General features: G+C 46.0%; 1 protein-coding gene across 1 annotated transcript; it reads left to right on the top strand.

Annotated features, from left to right (window-relative positions):
* The first annotated feature begins 4,909 nt into the window (after nucleotides 1-4,909).
* BTG2 (BTG anti-proliferation factor 2) lies at nucleotides 4,910-8,463 on the top strand. The gene is made up of 2 exons (XM_086923505.1): nucleotides 4,910-5,441; nucleotides 6,680-8,463. The coding sequence occupies exons 1-2, from the start codon at nucleotides 5,273-5,275 to the stop codon at nucleotides 7,033-7,035; spliced, it is 525 nt and encodes a 174-aa protein (XP_086779631.1). The 5' UTR covers nucleotides 4,910-5,272; the 3' UTR covers nucleotides 7,036-8,463.
* The last annotated feature ends 3,432 nt before the right edge of the window (nucleotides 8,464-11,895 follow it).

The following is an 11,895-nucleotide window of genomic DNA, read 5'->3' as shown; positions in this document are numbered from 1 at the left end:
GTGTTGCTGTTCCTTGCACCTCTGATTGTATGTTATGCTTCATGTGCTTTACCTTTACACCTCTGAATGGGTAGTTTATTCATCATGTGTGTTGTTGCTTTTACACCTCTGAATGTATTGTGATGCATCATGTGTTTCCTTCCTTAGACCCCTACAGGTATAGCGATACTTAGGTGGTTTCCTTTCTGCTAGTACAGGTGGTACTAGCGAGGCCCAGGTTCCTTGTGTGATCTCCTAGGATAGTGAGGATTGCATTGGTGGTGCTCACCTGGTACCAGTAGTGGCTGGTTGTGTGTTACAAGTTCTATTTTTGTACTACAGTGATTTATATTCTAAGTGCTATTTTTAAAAGTGTTACTTCTAAAAGTGCTGATTCCTGACAGTTGTCCAGGTGGCCCTGTCTTGTAAATATCCCCTGTAAATTCTGCCTGTGCCCCTGGCACATTGTAAAGTGTGTGTTTTATCTAATGTGTTTTGGTGTAATACAAAGGCTATTTTTATATATAACCTTGTGTGGAGTTTCCTTTGTGGTGGGCCTTGGGTGTTGTTGCTGGGGTGCGTGCGCAAATACTTAACTCATATCGCCTCCAAGTTTAGCCTTGCTGCTCGCGCCATGTTACCTAGAGGGTGAGCAGGGGTTATCTCGGCGTGTAACTCCCTTGCCCTGACTTAGGAGTGGTGGTCTCTGACTGACTTTGGCGCAAGCCCTGGCCAGCCAGGGATCCCATTTCTAACAGGGGGTAAGGTAGGCACCCACCCTATTTTGCCTCTATGTCAATGGGGTAATCGCACATTTGGACGTGGTACAGGACAGTGATGCCCCAAAGCTCGCAGGGTCTAGGATTGCAGCGATCATGTTTGCGGATGACACGTTACTCCTTTCCAAAACCCCTATGGGTATTCAACGTGTCTCGGATGGGTTTGTTTCTTTCTGCAAAGAGCGGGGTTTGGAAATTAACACCTTAAAAACTAAATACATGATTTTTAATCCCCCCGCAACAACTCGCCCAAACCCTATGATAGACGGTGTTAGACTAGAAAGGGTTCACACTTTTGACTACCTAGGGCTTACCCTAAACGAATCATTCACTTGGGTCCAACATGAACTGAAATCGCACCTTAAGATGACACAGATAGCGGGGCATACTGAAACTCCTAAGCAGGTCATCATATAAACCACTTGGCCCCCTACTAGAAATCTACAAATTGCGGGCGCGTGGGCCTGTTTATAGCCTAACTGTGTTGCAGTCATGTACCGCAACCTGTCTTTAATTGCTGCAGCGCTATGACTGACGGGCAGGGGAGAATTACTTTAAAACTGTTTGGACCTTGAAGGACAGACTGCCTTCTACGTGCTACGTTAAAATATCCAATTGGCCGTATTTGCCGTATCTGTTATCAGCGACGCCTGATGGGGTTCTTGACATCAGAACCCCATCAGGCGTCGCTGATAACAGATACGGCAAATACGGCCAATTGTTCCTAAAGAGCCATCCATGCCCGTTGGTAATTCATTCAAAGGAACCAGTTTCGTCCTCATTTCAGTGTTAAACAACGTACCTACAGGCGAAGTTCACCTTGCCGGATAAGTATTTTATCAAGTTATCGTGTGGATATTTTAACGTAGCACGTTGAAGGCAGTCTGTCCTTCAAGGTCCAAACCGTTTTAAAGTAATTCTCCCCTGCCAGTCAGTCAAGGCGCTGCAGCAATTAAAGACAGGTTGCGGTACATGACTGCAACACAGTTAGGCTATAAACAGGCTGGCACCAGCCATCATTGATTGACGTGATATCAGCGCCCTATGACTTTGCATAATTCTTCATGCATTCTTAGAAATTACAAGTGGTCTCCTGAAGAAGGCGTGTGTAACGCCGAAACGCGCGTAGTGATTCCTCATTTATCCACTTGGCTGTTGTTGTTTTTTTAAAATGTATTATTTTATTTGTGTACATTGTTTTTAACTGTGATAAATATGTTGAAATTCCATGTATTAGCTCCTGTATTGATTGATTATGGATATGCTTTTTGTAAAACTTTTTTAAAAATTACAGAAATTTCTCCATGACATTGGTAAATAAATTAGACTTATATGACATTGTTTTATCAGTTCTTTTGTTCTGTACACTGCCCCGCTGCACAACAAATGTGTGTTTCTATTATCAATGTGTGTATGTACCTGATAACCTAGCAGGACCCCTAGGTTGCCTAGGTATTACTATTTTGATGAGGATGGTTACTGCTATCTTCTTTCCCAAAAATCTTCCACTTATCAAAATGGAAAGTCTCTTCAGAAAATAGCTCTAGACCTAGCAGTTCTCTTCATTTTAACTTAGGTATAAGGGCCAGTACGTTTAGTTACAGGTAGCACTGGGCAGCCATTTGGGGCACCCGTTAGCGCTTTATAAATTTCCCATGGTTATTCATTTAGCTGAAGGATGAGGAATCCCAGTTAGGTTACTTGGCTGAGGACTTCTAGTGTTGCTAGTTGTGTGCTCATCATAGGTCTTATCTCTACAAAAGGGGTGGTAGTTTATAAAGAGGTGAATACTGGTTTTCTGTATTGTTCTAGAACACTGGACGAAGTGAGTTCAGCGCCCAGATCAATATGCTTTCATGTTCGAAGCAGACTCATATGGGTGATGGAACCGCAATGAAATTCACACTCCGGCTGCTTTACATCTCTATAAGCAGGGCCACTTGAATTATGCTGTAGGAGAAAGCTAAATTATGTGGCAGGGTTAAGTAACTTGTGGCAAGAAAAGACAAATGATGCTGCACACTGCGACACATTTTGAAATAGTACTACTTCATTATTTCATCATTTTAAAACTTGGGAGCATACTGTGGGCATTGGTTGCACCTCTTTAGTGCTGATTTAATACCCAAATATAGCAATAAGCAACAGAAAGGTGACAAGTCCAGCTTTGCAAATGGCCTTCCACTGTGCTGCAACAAGTGTCGCTGCATTAGTTGTCACTTTTGAACCGTTCGAGTTAGAAACAATTTGTTTGGTAAAATCAGCAGATTATGAGTCAGATGCTGGATGATGTGGCAAATTCAGCAAATCTATACTTATGCGAAAATCGCTGCATTCACTTAATTCCAGTGGCCCTGCCTATAAGCCTTTTCTGTTGAGCCATTTCAAAGCATTTGCTCCAATCCAAGTGCACAGAGCAATCATATTTTGAAGACAAAAAAATGGGTACATCTAAAAGGACTGCAATGCAGCAGCGACCGTGGGGCACAGAATGATTTAACTGATGGGGTTGCACTAATGTTCCAAGTTTATGATCTTTGTTGCAATAACAATGACACGATTTAATCTGTGGTGCTTGAGTTATTTACTGTCGAATACTGATAATTCTGCACAGGTACACATCAAGACTCGCCTCCACCAGTGCAGAATTCCCTCGTGACGTCTGATGTGTTTCCAGAAATGTGCTAGGATAGACATTGAAAACCAGACTATTCTAGCAAATCTGAGATGTCTTGTCATCTACACGAATACCATGTCTATCTATTCAGCCCGAGTCATGTTGCAAAATAAATCTATTACACCTATTTGATACATCCGCCGTTTTGTGAAGCCATGCTCCAATGCAGCCTGCTACCGAGTGGCTGCAATTCAGTGACTTTACTACATGTATGCGACTCTCTTCGGTTGTTCCATCATTTCACAACCGCTAAGGTTATGTTTAGAAGACTGTTTTTGGCATTCACGTCCTTTTTTTGTGTGAATTCAGGTAACATATGTTCTCGTACTCCTGCAGTACATTTGTTTGCAGGGAGTGATTTAAAAGTAAACTTGTGGACAGTGCAGCCTAAGCTCTCTATCCCAGGATGTGTTCCATCTGTTTCTATTGATTTACTCAGACAAGTCTCAACTTATTCTGGCAACAGAACAGATGGATGCGGCGCCCTTGAACATGCCCGGGCACTTCTGATGCCAGGCAGATGACCCTCCACTATCCCCTCTTCGTCGTCAAAACGTAAACCCTACCGCCTCCCCCAACACTTAGGCCCCTATTCAAAACTGCATCTCCACTGTTACATCTAACGCCCGTCCCTCTCGCTGCAGCTTCCTCTACCCAGACCAGCTGCCTATACCAATAGTCCATCTCTCGCCCTTCACACCCCATCTCCTTAATTCCTGCTGGTCTGTTCGTTGCCCCCAGGCAGCAGCACCACGAGTACAGTCCTTCATGAAGCTTCCTCGGTGCTACCCATTCCTCGTACTGAGCTTACCTCACTCTCCCCGCTCTCCCCAGGCACACCTATTTCACACCTATATTACCATATATCTCCATGTAATAAACTACACAGAGTTGCAGTCCTAGGATGGATTTCGTCCAAACTTCCAGATCTGTTTGTTCACTTTGAATCAACTGAAGGAAACTAAGACCACATCTCCCAGCATGCACTCCCCTATCAAACGAAACCCAAAACTGAAGCAACCACGGTGTCCTTGGTAACACTACATGACTACAACCTCTACCTACCACATCCCCAAATGTGTAAACTTTTCTGCCTTTGTTTCCCATCAACAATCCCCAACTCGGTAGCAGAGTGTTCTCTTCATTACGGTTCAAAGGGCAAGTTTCCTCCTCTTGCTGCTGTTCCATACCTGCACACAAGTCCCATTCCTTCCCAGGGTGTCACCTGCCCTACCCTCACTGCTACTCTTAATGTTGGAGTTCCTACCCCTCTCATGCGGCAGTTTCCTCCCTGTTCGTCACCTACAACCTCCTCCCGGTTCTCACCCCTCCCCCTCGCCTTCCTATTAATAGGCAGTTACATCTGTTGCTCTAGACTTTCCCAGCGCGTACGTCACTGTTGTCAAGACTTCTCGGCTGCCTCCGGGGGTGGGGCTTCCGTCCTCCACAGGATCTGCACGCTGATTGGTTCCGCGTAGCCGAAGCGTAGAGCGCGAGACACCATAAAACGCGGGGGCGCTGAGCAGAGGCCCCAGTAAAGCCGCAGGACCGGGGATCCGAAAAAAGACGACACTCGACCCGGCCTGACCAAGGACGTGTGGGCCTTGGAGAGGCTGCCGTCCCTTCTGCCCGGAGACAAAAGAGTATTGGAAACACGCAGACCGAAGAAGCCGGGAGGACGTTTCCCACCATCAGTCCTGTCCAAAAGAAGCCACGTCAACTCAAACGTACTCCGCTCGTAGTGGCCCGGACCAATCGTCCCTAACGATCAAAAAGAACCCGAAAAGGCGCAAATCGGCTGACATTCTGCCCCCACGGATCTACAAGAGGCCCCGTCATGCCGCAGGACCCTGCCACCGCCTCTCCTGCCCAGTCCTCCCCTCTCCTGTTCCCTGGGCGCCCGGAGATCACCGCTGCCGCCGGCTTCCTGTCCTCGCTCCTTCGGGGTCGAGTGAGTGAGAGCCGACTGCGGGGCTTTGGAGGGGCTATGGCCGAGGCGCTAGCAGGTGAGAACGGAATCTTCATCTTTACTTTGTACTCCCGTGTTCACGGAGATGTTCACGCCTAGTGACCCTTGTCTGACCTGTCTACACCCCTGAAAAGATGTGGCAGTGCCACCATAATTCACAACTCTCTGTGGACCCTTGGCCGCAGAAACTCCCTTTACTTCGTGGCACAGCTAGTACAGTACACATCAACTCAGTGTCGTTACCACCCCTCCCCCATGTTTATGGAAACTCGATACTGTTAAGCAGTCACTCCGTTATGAGCCCCTCCCCCCTTCCCCTACCTGCATTACATGACCCTTTCGCTCACTAAAGCTCCTCTTTAACCCACCTTACAGTCATACTAAATGAGACGTGGCCACCGTCGACGAAATATCTCGAAGCATCAAACGGCTTCTTGGCGTAAATCCATACACACGATACCATTCCTCCTTACCACGGTATGGCATGTACAACGAACCATTGTGCTCTTTATTAACATGAAATCGCGCGTGGCTCCTGCTATAAACGCACTTATACACCCCCCCCCCCCCACACACACACAGAATGTACTTTTTATGCCCAGGCACCTTCCCATCCTATCGTTTTCAACAATGTCGCTGTTAGCGTCTTCCGTTAATTCATATGAAGCTTTATTCAGGTCTTGTTTCATTGAACATCCATGTTTATTTAAATTTTCTGGACCTGATCACTTCAGTGGCATGTGCTGTCTTTATCAAATGTGCTCTGTGAGTGGAGAGCCATAGAAGGGCCACCAAGCTGATCGAAAAATGGGTCCGTTCGTTGAATTGAAAGTGTATGCAGCACACCTCTGCTGGTTGTTCACACAACCTGTGAGTTGGAATGGGTCCCTTGGGCCCATGCCACTCTAGAAAAAGGTCGCTGAGACTGTTGTGCGAGGCCGCAGCTTGCTGTTCTACTGGTGGCTCTGGTCGCAAGGCTGGGGCCATTTTAGTTTACAATGACGTATGCAGTTTTTTTTTCTTTGTTGGATCCAGCTGTGAATGAGGTCACTCCATATTCATTAATTGTTTGTAGAATCGTCTGAACCCGTAGATGACCATACACAAGTTAGATATTTGTGTGTGATTTTTCAATAAAAATGTACATGCGGATACTTGTGACCTGTCGCGGTGGTGGAGTAGTCTCTGGAATTGTGGTTAATATGTGCCCGTGTTGGGCGTGATCTTTAGATGCACAGTGCCTTGAATTAATGAGCGGTTGTTTTCTTTTTTTAGACCACTATAAACATCACTGGTTTCCAGAGAAGCCCGCCAAAGGATCCGGATACCGCTGCATTCGCATCAACCACAAGATGGATCCCATCATCGGCAAGGTGGCGAGTCGGATCGGCCTTACCAGCCAACAGCTGTTCGCGCTGCTGCCCCGAGAGCTCACGCTGTGGGTGGACCCATTCGAGGTGTCATATCGGATCGGGGAGGACGGTTCTATCTGTGTGCTGTATGAGTCGGCAGCCCTACCCCCGATTCCCCCGGCCCCCTCTACCACCTTCCCGTTACTGACCTGTAAGGAGGAGATGATGATGGGGCGCACAAGCCCTCCCAAAAACTACATGTTGACTGCAGCTAGCTAACGCCCCCATGGTTGTGTGCACGCCAGGGAGGGTGAGGTGGGCGTATCGATACCTCATTCTGGGACCTAAATCCTAAAGAACAAGTCACTGGAGAATAGAGCAACACCCAAAAGCAAGCGGGGTGGGGGGAGGAGGGGCGGTAGGGTTATGTATGAGAGGCCTTGCTTTTTAAGTGTGCCTGAAGCTAAATGAACCTGTGGATGCGCTTGGTTAATGTAAGGGGGGGCGAGGTAGCAGGGTATGATGGGAGGGAGGATATTGCACTTCAAAGATTGTCGGGTTTCAAGCCTGGCCTGACCAAGAACCCGCTGAGTCCCTATTATTGGGACCCAGTCACTGCCTGTTTACTACGGCTTGTGGCCTTTTACCAAATCCTCCCAGCACTACGCTGCCTCTATTTGTAGGGTTTTAAATATTATACAGCACTTTCGGCCTTGCATTTCAACTTCACTGTAGCACAGAAGGAGTGAGGAAATGTCCCTCCCCCTTCGGATTTCTGGATTCTGGGGCCCCTGTTCCGTGCTGTCGACAACATATCAGGAAAGATTGTCTTTGTTGCCCATGCTGTTAGGGTATAGTGTGCCCTAGCTCCTGGAGCCCCAGAATTCAGACAATTTCACACCTGAAGTACCAAGAGATGTGGCCAACCGTTGAAGTCTACATACACCCTACAACCCCACCAGTAAAACATTCCCTGAAATGTCGCTTCACTATTCCTACGACGCCTTTACTACGTGTGAATTTAATCGTGTTAGACCTCCACAGGTCCACTGTGCAATATTTTAGGTTCTGGGCCTAGGCCTGGAGTCCTGCCTTGTACCTCTCGTCCAAAATGTGACCATGCCTAGGACGCGCATCAGCTGATAAGAGGGAGGAGCCAGACATGTTTGGAAGGTTCCCTTTATGCGGCAGCTCAGATCTGGCTCCAGTGGTCTCAAATTCCTTAATGGCAAATTCGACTGCCTTGAATTTCTCGTTGCCCGACTGGCCCTTACTCTGGTGCATGACACTGCCCCGAGTTGTTCTTTATTTTCCCAGTCATCCACCTCCCTCTGTGCACTCGCTGCTGCTCTCCTCGGCATGGGTCAAATGTTTCATTTCAACCCAACCCAGGGCCCACTTACCTGCAACGTTCAGAAGCTGTGAATTGACGTTCTCAAGTTGCCTTCTACACTGAGGCGGCCTAGGGTTGAGGAGCCGTGACGCATCACCAAATGCTGCTTATCTTGTTTGTTTTTGACCTTACATGTATTGCTAAATTGGGCTGCTGAGCAGTCCGCTTATTTGTATTTTGGTGAAAATTCTAGACTACAGTGTTTTTTTGTAAGGGCAGAGGGGAAAACTGCGTGAATGATTTTATATGAAATGTACAGTTCTTGACAAATGTACAGTTTTGTTACCCTGTTGTAATAAAAATGTAGCACTATCTGCGAGCAAGCTGGTGTGCACTCTTTGTAAGCGGTGGATGAAAACTGATATTGGGTGCAAGTTAAACATCCTGTCCCACTTTCATGTGCTTACCCCCGTGCATTCTTTATAACTCGATCCTTCACGGAAAGGATGACATGACTAAGGTTGCTAAGAACTCTCATAATATGTTTCGGGGTACAGCTTCCGGTAATGGTGTTTTTAATTTGGGCTGGATGTGTTGCTTTTAGTGGCTACCAAATAAATGCGGCAGATGTAACACCACCCTCCCGCGCTTTAGACGCACCTTTTAAGGTCACTCCCTCCAGCCCACCATAGTAACCCGGTCCCGGTGTAACATGATTTCTGGATCGGTTGGAGAAACGCTTAATTTATTAACTGAGGGATCTGTGCCCGCCGATTGTCAATGTTTGTAGAGAGGCCATTTTGTAGTGTGCTGCCATTTTAGTTCACTGTACGCCTCTTATTTCCCCCTCTCTCCCAACACCCCCACCTCCCAGTAACCATGCCCTGGCATATTTAACACGTTTGCCGTGGCTTTTGTGAGCACTCTTGCAACAGTTCTATAGCTAGCCTTGACTAAACTTTTGCCTTTAAACCTAAGATAAAACGGGAGATTGTGCGTGGTGTTTGTGTGCGGTGCGCACCATCCTGATGCTTGCTTGCATCGAGAAAAGTATGGAGCTCACTGAATGTGGGTTCATTCAGTTCTGTGATCAGTTCGAGTAAGGGTATTTTTAACAGTGTTTATACACCCGAAGTAATTAACAGAAGTGAGGTGGAAGTACTTTTCCACCGTTTGCTCTGGCTCAATTTATTGACGAGCATATTCATTTTACGCCATTTAACTTTAATTTTTGCTGATTAGTGAGTCTTCTATTTCAAAGTAAAGGATCTTGTTCCTGCCTCCTGCTCCTTCAGTTGGTTCACATCGCACCGCTACAATGTTTGCGACTGAACCAGCAGCTGTTGAAGCGAAAACCTTTTAGTATGTGTCCATCTGACCCTTTCAGTTCACGCTTCCATCGGCTTTATTTGGACCTGTCATTGGTGGTTATAAGCTAAAACTACTGGTAAGGCAGCCGTGCACTCCGAAGCTGGTGTGGAGGTTGAAGCGACGTGCACAATGCTGCTTGTGAAAGCTATCAAAATGGGTGCCATCCTTCAGGAAGTGGCTGCAAGTTTCCAGATGCCCCTCCTCCCGTATGCAGGATTTCACTAATATTCACGCCAGCCAAGGTACAGCAAGACTGCCCTAGGGCATTATAAGAAACGTTAATGACTACCTTCAGTTAATCTTCTTGCTACTTCTAATAATAGTACTAAAACCAGCATGTTTCTTTCAGCAGCTGCCCTTTCTGGATGTCTGGCTTGTTTTCGGCCTTGCTTCCTTCTGCGCACACAAATTTGAGGCGCTATGTGCAAGGATGAAAAAAAGGCTTCAAATAATTAAGCCTGTCTCATCCCAGCTGCATGGCTTAGATTTCCAGTTGGGAAAAGACGCTTTGTGAAGAGCTCGTAAATGGACTTTTGTTGGACTCCATTCCTTTTACCTTGTAAGACTAGCATTTGCAATACAATAGGTCTTGCATTTGCGAGAGTTTAAGCTCTTGGTATTGTAAATGTGTTTTGAAAAACCTGCAAGCAGTGCTAAACACGCACATTGTACGTATGGTCCTTGCTTACGAGAAACAAGGCTGGTAGTAAAAAAGGTGCCGTTACTACCAGCCTTGCTTCTCGTAAATAAGGACCATAAGTACAAAGTGTGTGTTTAGCACTGCTTGCAGGTTTGCAAAACACAAAATGAAAGGCATTGCTTTTAAACACTGCCAATGGCTCACGCAAATGCAAGACCCCATTCAGTCTTTGACGAGGAGTAGATTGCCAAATGTAAGGTCTCATTCCTCTACCATTTTCCAGAGATCCTGACCCCTTGCCTGTATGCAAATATTTACTCCTGCTCAGTGGCATAGTTTTCTGTGTTTCTAGACCATGCTCCTGAAACCTGTCACATCCTTGAGCACTGATGACACTTTAAGTAATTGGCATGATACAAAGTGTCTGTGCTTCACTGGGTTCCTACCTAGTTTACAGAACAAGCCTGCACTGGATTCCTGCAGATGGAGTATATTTCAAGCAGCTTATTTCTTTCTGTTTTTGGGGCACTGATTGATTTGCTTTTTAGGTCTGAACAGTGTAGCTGTGTCCAGCTATGTTTCCAATTGTTTATCTAAAATTACGTACGAGTAGGGGTTGGCTCAATATGGTGGATTAATACCGTTGCTTACATTGGGCCAGTGGTTGCAATGGGGTCAATCAATTGAGATTTTTGGGGACCCGCCCCATATTTGTCTTTATCAGACTTTAAACTAGAGCAAAACACAGAAGGAATGAGAGAGAAGCTGGCAGAAGCCGCAACCAAGGGAGAAAGCAGGGATGAAAAAAGAGAACCTGCAAAATGAAGGGCTTAGTAGTGTCTGGTGATTAATTAAAGACTGGAATCAAGACTTGCACACCTTAGTGTTCGACATACCGGCATTCAGCAGCACCTGCCACACACTTCTAAGCAAAAGCTTGGGCCTGCATTATTCTCTTGCAATTAAATTATGAATTGACTTGCTGTTATAATACTGAGCATTTGGTGTATCCTCCTGCCTTTCAGGAATGCACGTGGGACGATTCTGCATTCTGAAAAGTACTCTTATCAGCACTGTTATGCTCTAAGCATCCTGTATGCTTTCCATAAACAAAGCAGTTCGTTTCCTGGCATTGGCACGGTGAATAGGGCTGGTATGCCAACTGCGTTTGTGAATAATTGTGTTGACACATTAAAACCAGACCTATTGTCTCTGCCAGTGCTTGCAGCGACTGGTTTACTGCAATGTGATGTATCTCAGGGTTGTCGCAGGCCTGTCGAAGACTCCAACGTTTACAGACCGTGGCAGCTCTGCTGCTATTAAATTTGCCTAGAATCTCACCATCTGCTCCTGCTTATGGCAGTGCTGCACTGGCTTTCTTTAAGGCATTAGAGGTTCTTTAAAGCCTTGTGCTATTGCCACAACATTTTCAACAATAATGCCCTAAATATCTTCCTTTAATTACACTGTACCTCCCTTAAATAAATCTGAGATCAGCTGAAGCTTCTTTTGCATGCATTGTTAAATTAAGAGTCTGCTGCTCCTTCAGCTCCTTGGCAGCCAAGATGTGGAATTCTCTTCTCCTTCGGAAAGAAAAATGTGAACTTTTCGCAAAAATCACGAAACGTAGTCCGATGAACTTAAATTGTTCTTCTATTTCTGTTATATATCTGAAACCGTAGCTCTGGTACAAAAGTCAGCTGATGTAGCTGTGCTGTGCACTTTATAAACATTATACATATTTTTAAGGCTGATCCTGTATGGCATTGTGTCAAGTTCCACAAGAAACATAAGT

Source organism: Lissotriton vulgaris, chromosome 5, assembly GCF_964263255.1.
Source record: "Lissotriton vulgaris chromosome 5, aLisVul1.2, whole genome shotgun sequence".
Taxonomy (NCBI): Eukaryota; Metazoa; Chordata; class Amphibia; order Caudata; family Salamandridae; genus Lissotriton; species Lissotriton vulgaris.
Note: the sequence above shows the minus strand (reverse complement) of the source record. Positions and strands in the feature narration are given on the sequence as shown.

Excerpts from the sequence above, each read along its gene's own strand:
- BTG2 (XM_086923505.1), top strand. The coding sequence starts at position 5,273 with ATGCCGCAGGACCCTGCCACCGCCTCTCCTGCCCAGTCCTCCCCTCTC. Across the intron at positions 5,442-6,679 it reads TATGGCCGAGGCGCTAGCAG|ACCACTATAAACATCACTGG; the intron begins GTGAGAACGGAA and ends TTCTTTTTTTAG.